General features: G+C 34.7%; 1 protein-coding gene across 1 annotated transcript; it reads right to left on the minus strand.

The window, feature by feature from the left end:
- Positions 1–1373: 1373 nt before the first annotated feature.
- Positions 1374–3152, minus strand: LOC107812129 (uncharacterized). The gene is made up of 2 exons (XM_016637159.2): positions 2847–3152; positions 1374–2395 (listed from the first exon to the last, which is right to left on the minus strand). Exons 1-2 carry the CDS (start codon positions 3010–3012, stop codon positions 1551–1553), a joined length of 1011 nt encoding a protein of 336 aa, XP_016492645.1. The 5' UTR covers positions 3013–3152; the 3' UTR covers positions 1374–1550.
- Positions 3153–10667: the final 7515 nt, after the last annotated feature.

The raw sequence follows: 10667 nt of genomic DNA on the forward strand, positions 1-10667 counted from the left end.
CCACCAATCAAACGACAAAATTTTAAATTCTTTTCTAATGCTATTAATTAGCATTTGCCAAAAGCAAAAACAAAGAGTTGAGTACTTAAATAAGGACCATTACGTATGCATTAATTTAAATAAAATTTAGGAAGGCCAGTCAAACAAAAGTAATATTTTTGTTTAATTGCTACTTAAGTTAAGTACTTAAGTTTACATTATTACCACTAAAAAAGAAAAACTGTCGCTACGTTCCAGCTTGCTGACGTAATTAAGCTATGAAAGCTTAATTAATCACAATAAGACAATAAGTCAATTATACACAAATTAAGATATTTACAACTTACAAGTAGATAATAAAGTATCCATATAAAGAGAAAAATTAAATGCTATATACGTTGAACTTAAAACACTTGTAGGCTGCAACTGTCCGATTTTAAATTTTGCATATACGGTCAAATTTTTATATAATAACTATTCACTATTAAAGCCAAATGTTTTCGGAATCGATTTTAAAGTTATGTTATGATATGTATTTTCTATAATAACACTTTACTATAACGACAAAAAAATAACTGAACAACAAGACTGTTATAGAGACGTAAGACTGTAAGCTAAACAATAAACATATACTACCATCAGTTGTGGTGGAATGAATGAGATTCTTTATTATTAATCAAATGCAGATGCGTGGAGTCACGATTTGAAGTTAATGGTTCAGTATTCTAGCTTTTTATATTATAGAATTTATACCTGTTCAATAAATTTTTTAAGACAAATGTACCGTTTACACTAAAACTAATGGGTTCGGTCGAACCCGTTATAAAGCTATGGCTCCGCCCTAGATCAGATATATCAGTTCGAGCTCTATTAACCAAAAGTATTAGTTCGACGTATGAGAATGAAAAAATCCGATAAAGAGCGCTTTCTTTATACAATATGATCTAAATTAATTAGACCAATAAGTTTCGAATGTTAGATAATTAATACTAATAAGAGAAAAGAAACGTATTTCCATGAACAAGATCAAACTTCATTATATATTCACTGTGTGATCTATATGTCACGAGTTCACGTCTTGAAAGTAGTCATTAATGCTTGCATTAAAATAGACGTAGTCATTAATGCTTGCATTAGAATAGACTTCCAACATCACACTCTAAGCCTTCCCTGGACCCTACATGAATGTGAGATGCTTTGTGCACTGAGCTCCTCCTAGAAAATAATCAATTTCAGGTCAACGACACCACAGATACTTATAGAAATGCAGGATAAGATTGCGTACAATAGACTATATTATCCGGCCCTTTCCCTTATCATGCCTAAAGCGAGAATTTAGTGCACCAAATTGTCCTTTTTTCTTTCAAGGACAACACAACAAAAGATAAAAATAATAACTAAATACTGCCTTTATATATATCCAAACCTCACAATAATTCAATGTACCAAGAATCAAACAAAACATAAAAGAGAAGGAAAAAAAAAAAGAGAAAGAAAACCAAACTAAGTAACTATAATTTAGTATTTTCTCTTCTTTTTTTTTGGGGGGGGGGGGTGGAGCTTATTTTCCACTAAGGAGAAACGACGAATCCTCCCAAAATTATAGTCAAAACGACTGACATCAATACAGCTGAAGGAGTAAATGCTTTTACTGCAGAATTCTTGCTATTGGTTGACGAACCAGTAGGTGACTGAATATCCGCCGGCGGAGAGTTCCCGCCGTCGATAGCCGGAGCAATAATTCCCGGCGTTGACTTCCCTGGTGATCCCGGCGTACTTGATGCCGGAGGAGATGAAGTTGGAGATGATGATGAGCCACTCGATGAAGGCGATGGAGCTGTTATGTCTCCGGATGGTGAAATTCTAGCCGGTGCCGGAGATGTCGCTGGAGATGTTGCCGGCGATGGAGAAGGTGATGGACTGTTGATTGACGGCGCATGAGATGTCGACGGAGATATAGCCGGAGAAGATGCCGGAGTTGGAGCATTTCCTGGTGATGAAGTAGGTGTTTGATTTACAGGAGCAGGAACTGGAGATGTCGCCGGAGTTGGAGCATTTCCTGGAGATGAAGCAGGTGTTTGATTTACAGGAGCAGGAACTGGAGAAGTTGCCGGAGATATCGCCGGAGATGTTCCCGGAGGAGAAGCTACTGGACCATGAGCTGGAGTTGAGGGGGTAGGTGGTGTAGGAGCAGAAGGAGGAGTTCTAATAGCTAAAACAACAATAATTAATTTTTGTGATCCTTTTTCACAATCATTTTTATTTCCACTAATAAAAAAGAAAGGACCAGAACGATCAAACTTGAATATAGAATTCCCATCATCCATTTTCTTGATCGGATTATTTGTGTTGCACTTTTCATAATCATCCTTGTTTACCACTAATACTGAATTTGATCCTTTCTTGTACCTGAACACTACATAAACCAAACACAAAACAAATAATCAATAAGGTAAAACAAAAATACAGACATGATCATATAATTCAATCCAAACTTAAAATATACGAGCATATTTTTAGATAAGATGATCACATATTTCAATCAGAACTTCAAGATTATGGGCTCATGTTTTAGACAAGATGGTCAATAATCATACAATTCAATCAGAACTTCAAGATTAAATCACAACTTAAAAATAGAAACACATCTCTTAAACATGATGATCATAGAAGCCAAACAATAACAACAACAAAAAAATCCAATGAATCCTACAAGTAGGGTTTACGGAGTATAGTGTGTTCACAGACATTACCCCTATCCTAGAGGACATAGAGTCTGTTTCCGCGATCATACAAGTCAATCAAAACATAAAAATTTACGAGCACATCTTATAAACGAGATGATCACACAATTCAGCAGAACTTACGTAGAGTGTCATTGACTGAGAATCGCATTCGTTCAGCCCAATGGTTGTAATTTTCAGTAGGGTTAGGAACCCAACCATCTTTTCCACCAACGTAGAATTGATAAGCATAAGAAGAGCTAATGAAACAAGCTAAGAAAATTACTAGAAGATGTTTATGCAAAGCCATGAATTATAGTAACAATTTCTTTGATATATATAAATAAATATAGAAAAGAAAAGATGAGTGATGAGAAAAAGAGAGGAAAAGGAAACTGAAATTCAGAAGAATAGTAAGAGGAAATATTGTAGGCTGATGTTGAGGTTTTAAGGATGAGATAAGAGTTATATATAAGGGGTGTTGAAAAGGTTACCGTTGCAAATTAAAGAAAAAACACAGCAATTTAGAAAAATGTGTTTTGTTGAAAAAAGAATTGGAAAAATGTGTTTGATTAGGAGAGAATAAAAAAACAAAAGTGTGTTTGGATTATATATATTTAACACGTGGAGAAAGGCTAAGGACATAACGGTAAGTGTATTTAATTAATTAAACGGACTTCATGTTTGGTTGTTGACTGAGAAAACAGAAAAACCTTTGGGAAAATAGAAAATTAGTCCGGTCATTCCAAACTAATTGTATTCGCGCCAACAAATATAGGAGTAATATATATAAAAAAATATACATTTTAGCGGCTATTATTTTTGGGAACGACAAAAATATCATTTCTCAAAAACTTAGCTTTGATTTTCATTTGCGAGCCACGTAAAGCTGGGCCTAATTAGTAAACATCGTCCAGAAAAGGGTAAAAATAGCACAGGTTAGCCAGTTTTAGGACAGATCATTCAAAAATAGTCAGTATTTGCAAAGTTATTAAAAAATAGCCACTATTTTGCTGCAACACGGAAAGTTCCAGCATAATATACTGGAGATCGGTGCACCTGTGTATGAACTTCCAGCATATTATCCTGGAACTCCAACACGCGGAAAGTTCCAGTATAATATACTGGAGTATTTTTCTAGATTTTGAACAGTGTTTTCGTTCAGATTTATCTTTCATGAAAAATAGCTAAATTTTGATTACTTTTGAATATGTGGCTATTTTTGAATGTCCACTTGTAAATCTAGTTATTTTGAATTTCTCCCGGAAAAAGGCTCAGACATATTCAGCGAAAATTTTAGATAAATTATTTAAGTAGTAAAAGAAACTGAACAACCTATAAAAAAATTTATAACCGAAGTTTTAAATTTGCGGAAGCTGTAATGTGAGAATTTTCATCTTCCGGTTGTTAAGCACTAGGTTATATTTGCAAAACTCTTAAACAATAATTAAATATAAGCAATAGCTCTACAAATCTAAAAGTTGTAGAAAAATGACACCTTTTAGGGTGATATTTAACTTTTGACCTCCGATTGCCTCATGAGCAGAACTTCAAAGATCAAAAGTTAAAAGTGTTGCCCATGGCGCAAGCGAGAGACACTACTTTTTAGACGTGAAATTCTGCCGATGACACAATTAGGGACAAAAATTCAAGATCATCCACTTTGAGAGTTATTTGTGTTCTTCACCCTTTAAAAGGGTCATCTGAGTAAATCTGCCCCTAAATCTTGGGGCTATTATCACTTTTAGACTGCGAAATAAAATATTTACATTCAGTAGCCGAAAAATATATAAAATTTGTAAAATTTTTGTATGTAACATTTTAAAATTTTGAACTGTTGGATGAAATTTTCCATTTTTCGGTTGTTAAGCAATAGGTTATATTTGCAAAACTTTTAAAACAAGAACGGAGTATAAGCAATAACTCTAAAAATCTAAAAATTGCAGAAAATAACACTTTTTGGGGTGATCTTTATTTTTTGAACCCCGCTTGTCTCGTGGGCAAAATTTCAAGGTCAAAAGTTAAAACTGTTGCTCATGGCGCAAGCGATGAGCAATACTTTTTAGACTTGAAATTCTGCCCAGGAGGCAATTGGGGACAAAAATTCAAGATCATCCACTTTGAGGGCTATTTGTGTACTTCACCCTTTTAAAAAGGTTATTTGAGTAAATCTATCCCTAAATCTTTTGGGGGGGGGGGGGAAGTAAACATATAGCCATTTTTAGGGATGCTATTTAAAGATTAGCCAAAACTTATTTTGTCCTGAAATTTTAAATTAAAAATCTTAACTTTGAGATATTTTTGTCAATTAAAATTAAACTGAAAAATTAAAATTTAAGATACACTGTCTAATTTTTAAATAACAATCTTTTAGAGTGATGGTACCAAAAGTAGCTGCATGCTCAGTGAAGAATGAATAGTTAAGTGATCTTTGCTTTGATGATAAATTTGCATATATTTTGTTAGGTAAGATGTACATTTGGATAAGGAAAGACCAAATCTCACAGTTTTGCAATTGGGTTTTCGTATAGAAGTTAGAAATTCAGTGATTATATAGTTAACGCTCTTTCTATCTCGTTTTATAGAATAGTTAAAATAGCACGGTATAGCCAGTTTTCGGACTGGTCATTCAAAAATAGCTACCGTTTACGAAGTCAATGAAAAATAGCCACTATTTTGCTGCAACAGAGATCGGTCCCGCATAATATACGGGAGTTCGGTGCATCTGTGTACGAACTCCAGCATATTATGCTGGACCGGTATACTTTGCTGATTCCTGTATAATATACGGGAGACTGGAGCACCGGTGCTCCAAACTCCAGTATATTATATTGGACATTTATACTTGCTGGAACTCCAGTATATTATGCTGGAGTTCTAGTGTACTTATGCTGGAACTCCAATATATTATGCTGGAGTTCTAGCATAGTTATCCTGGAACTCCCGTATAATATGTTGGAATTCAAGCATACTTATGCTGGAACTCCAGTATAATATACGGGCGTATTTTCCGGGTTTTGAACAGTGTTTTTGCTCAGATTTATCTTTACATGAAAAGTGGCTAAATTTCGATTACTTTTGAAATTGGGCTATTTTTGAATGACCAGTTATAAATCTGGCTATTTTTAAATTTCTCCCTATAGAATATCAATGACGAGTTCATGATTTTAACTCGATAATTTTTTTATTTTTTATTTTAACTCCGAAATAATATAAACTCAATCAATAATGGCCAACAAGTACGCCATTGGCCGTACACAAATTATTCTCGAATTAATTTCTCGTACGATCAAAAAGGGCAGTCTGGTGCACTAAGCTTCCGCTATGTCCAAGGTCCGGGGAAGGACCGGATCACAAGGGTTTATTGTACGCAACCTTATATCTGTAAAAGGCTATTTCCATGGCTTGAACCCATGACCTCCTGATCACATGACAACAACTTTACCAGTACGATCACTCAACTAATAAATTTTTTATAAGAAAGTCAACTCAGTTATTCTTACGAACTCAATCTTAAGCTAGAAGTTCATTTTCTCTATTGCTTTTTGTTGAGCCCTCTACTTTTCCCCATCTGGTAAACAATGTTAGTAGCAATAAGCCAGAAGCTTGGCAAGCTAGACCACATATCAAGCCCATCCATAAACCCTGCATCATGTTTAAAAAATAAAGAGGGTATTATCACTTTTAGCCAGCGCCAGAAACTATTTACATTCGGTAGCCGAAAAAATATAAAAAATTTGTATAAATTTTATATATATTTTCGACTATTATTTTAAAATCGACTATACAATGTCATTTTTCAAAAAAAAAAAAAAACACTTTAATTAGTTAACTACACCTCAATTATATTCTAGATTAATTGCGATTTAATATATTAAAATCCAAAAAGAATATATTAAAGCCACAAGATGAATCCTACGTTCAATTGCGTTCAATCCATTATTAACTTTTGATACGTAGCATAGACATAGATTTTAAAAAATCACTAAAATTTTGACGAATATTAGATTCTTAACTCATAATTTTAAAATATAAAATGAGCTTTAGTATTTAAAAAAAAAATTATATCCAAAATCCGTCTATCTGAATACTAGAGAAAACCGAGCATGTCATGCATTTGAATTACCTGTGCTTGTAGGTTGAACTCCAAGGTGATGCACATAGCCAAATGTTGCCACTCGCATCCCCTAGCCACTCCTGATCAATTCGATTACACTTTTAGTAAGGTTATTTTGAAGAAGAATTAACACAAATAGTCGTCTCCCCAACCGTTTAAGCTAAAAATAGCTGGTAGAGGTATAATATATGCATAAGTATGTATTATATGTGTATAATTATGTATAATAAATGTATAAACTATGTATATGGCTAGAAAAGGTAAGCAATGAATATAGACGACAATTTTTGTAAATATCGAATATAGATGGCTATTTTTGTAAAGATCACTATTTTGAATGCAAAACTAATTTATACTATGATATATCTCGCGGAATATATGTCATGAGTATTATATAAACAAAAATCTGACCTGATAAAGTTCCTAGAAAGAAATCGAATACAAAGGATATTAACAGCAGAGGCGTCATGGAGGCAAATTTGTTAACTATCTCTGCGCTATCGCTGAAGAAGCCAGCCCAGACATTATGACCAAACAATAGAGCCAAATCAACTATAAGATTTTTGTTCTTTTTGGGCTATTTTTATAAAAGAAAAGTTGGACCCGATGGGTTGTCCACGTATCTCACACCCTGTGAGAATCAAACTGGCGTAGTTCGAGCAATTTTGACAAAAATAAACCAACTTCTTTTTTTTCTTTTCTAAAAACAAAAAGATTTTCTTTTTTTTTTCTTGTCTTTAAAAACCACAAAATTTCTTTTTTTTTTTTCTTCAAAATTTCGACAAAGTTTCGGTATGTTTTGGACATTGATTTTTCAAAACAGGCACTTATCCCTCTCAGCCTCCTCATTAACTTTTCTAAATTTTCCCTATAAGCCGGTCAACATGCAAATTTGAAGCAAATGAATGCACAAGTAGCAAGTAAGATGCATCATAATGGTCTTTATATTTCGGGTACACCTGTCCTAGACAGACCCAACCCCTGTGTTGAGTCTCCAAAGTCAAATGCACATGATGCAAACAAACGTTCCTACTAGGGATCCGGCATGAGGCTGAGTTATTCTAGGTTCAAAACCTGGGTATTTGTTCTAGACTTGTGTACCCGAGCGGACAACTCGAGCCGAGGAGGGGGCTACGTACCGGGAACCAAAAGGCTATCCAGCTTAGTAACTTGTCCGAGCCACTTTCTTATTTCAAAGTATGACACTAAAAGAATAGGGAGTCTCGACCAGCGAGCACATACCCGAAGATGAGAAGAGAAGGGTTTCGTAGCAGTTTATATACAGTTCAGATAATATCAACGCGATAAAAAGCAACAACATGTAATTAAAACCAGGTAATAAATAAAAGCCAAATATAAAAATTATTCTAAGCTCGAATTCTTGAACCCTGAACCAGAGATTCTGGGTTCGGTCCCCAGCAGAGTCGCCAGAACTGTTACACCTCCTTTTTACCTACACCCCCGGAAAGGAGTATATAAAGGAGTTTTTTTCAACTTAAAGTGACAATCGAAACGGGATTATTTTATTAAAAATTCAAAGTCGCCACTTGGGATAATTTATGGTGTCCCAAGTCACCGGTTTTAAATCCCGAATCAAGGAAATTTGACTTTGTTTAACAGTCCGTGGACCAGAAATTCGGGTAAGGAATTCTATTAACCCGGAAGAAGGTGTTAGGCATTCCTAAGTTCTGTGGTTCTAGCATGGTCGCTCAACTGTTATTATTGGCCTAATTATCTGATTTAAAACATTTTAAACCTATGTGCATTTTTAAAACTTTAACCGCTTTTAATCATTTTAGGAATATTGCAATGTTGTTAAAACCCGTCTTGAACCACGTCACATAAATGCACTCGAGGTCTTCGACATATTTTAACATCGTTGAGATTTGAATTTGGGTCACATAAATGCGCACCCGAGTTTAGGAATGTACCTTATTAAATAACGCGCCTAAAAGTGACTATGTGTTGTTAACTTTGCGAGGGCCATAAAAGTTCGCTAAATGACACGCCTCGATTTCTAAGGATGAACGAGATTAATTAAGTGAGGGCCATGCAATTTGAGGTTATGTGATACGGCTCACCTCAATTCTATTTAAGAAGGCTAACTAATTAAGAGAAGACTTAAAGTGATCTTAATTGACAATTCAAACTCATATAACAATTAGCTAAAGAGTTGAACTTGACGAAATGTTATGGGCTCAAATAGCCAAGAAGTATGCAGCATGATTACAAGGCATTCAAGCTTGGGCCCAATTTGGCGACGACAAGGACGTCCCAGAGCAGATAGTACGCAAACCGATTCTGATTTTCGAATGCCATAACTGGGCCAGCTTTTAGGCCCAATTCTCAAAATTAAAACTTATGCAAAATCAATTAAGTAACGATCAACCAAAAACCATATAAAAATATGAAATTACATTAACATTAAATTCTGAGTTTTAATTACTAACTAAGCTTCCAACTTATGTGACATACATTTTTAGTTAGACCCACAATGAGAAAAATCCAGCATTAACCAACAAACTTCCAGGCTTAAGGGACAAGCCCAAGTAGCCATGGCATTCTACTTTCTTTTACCAAAGACCTTAAAGCCCAGACTTAAGGGCCCAAATATCACCAAGGCCAAAATCAAGGAATCAAACTCGAGTTTGAGTCCATACCAACAGCAAAATGCTAATTACACTTCAACATGATAAGTTTCCTCATTCCCAGTAACTAGAACGTATAGAAATTTCAAACACATGCTCAACCTTAACTATACTGATTTTGTAATTTATGAAAATTTATGTAATCTGAACTTACAAACACATCCGAGAACTTAAAATCGATTAACTCTTCTAACAATAATAAAGCCTAGGGAATTAAAACAAATGGAAATCAGCAAGTACTGAATAACAGTCCAATTACAATTTCAATGTAGGTCTCAACGTTCACAGCACAACCTTACTTTAGACATGCTAAGACAATGAAATTGAACCAATAAGTTGAGCGAGAAAAGAAATAAAGAAGGAAACATCTGATAAAAAACATCAATCTTCCTTTTCTTCAAAACACCACATGAGCCAGTCATTACATGTTTAAGATCAAGAATATGTACCTGGTAACAAACGACAAAACAAAAGAATGGAAAACTGAGTTGAGATCAGAACAGAAGCAACAACAGTAACAGACTCAAATAGAGGGGAAAATCACAACAGAATTAGCTTCAATGGAACAGTAGACTCAAAACCGGACAACTCCCAAAATAAGTTTTGAAATCCCAGAAACTCAGACCATTTTTCACTCGAATGCAAGAATTTATGGTTTTCAAGGGTTCTAGCTAATGGGAAAGTTCAGAAATCCAGCAACCAAACCAAATTTTGAACAATTTCCAACCAAAAATGCAGCGAATTCAGTATTGTTTTTAGAGTTAGCCGTTTCAATTTTTCCAGAATTTTTTCTCTTTTCAAGTCTGACTTGAGCTTCAAGAAAAGGTGCCTGTATAGGCAAGAAAATAGGGCAGCGCTAGGGAAATCAGATTTTCATTTGAGTCTTTTTCATGTTTTCATTTTTGCCTATATATCCCTATTTAGTTTTCAGAGTTTCCAAACAATCCCAAAGTCAGCTTCTAAGAAGCTTCCTAATTAGTTATACAAAGATTCCCCTAAGCAAATACCCCAAACTACCCTTTAAACCTCTGAAAATTCCTCCTCCAGGAACTCAAATGGGTCATGGGTCGAGTTGACCCAACGGTTTAACTAAGTGAACGGGATGCCCTTCTTTTGTAAATGGGTCAGACCCAAAGCCCAAACAACTAAATAAACCCAACCAAATTAGTAACAAAAAAGAACACACAAACGATTTCTAAA

This window comes from Nicotiana tabacum, chromosome 1 (assembly GCF_000715075.1).
Source record: "Nicotiana tabacum cultivar K326 chromosome 1, ASM71507v2, whole genome shotgun sequence".
Lineage (NCBI taxonomy): Eukaryota > Viridiplantae > Streptophyta > Magnoliopsida > Solanales > Solanaceae > Nicotiana > Nicotiana tabacum.

Coding starts and splice junctions, on each gene's coding strand:
- LOC107812129 (XM_016637159.2), bottom strand. CDS start 3,012: ATGGCTTTGCATAAACATCTTCTAGTAATTTTCTTAGCTTGTTTCATT. Junction 2,396..2,846: donor CTCAGTCAATGACACTCTAC/GTAAGTTCTGCT, acceptor TGGTTTATGTAG/TGTTCAGGTACAAGAAAGGA.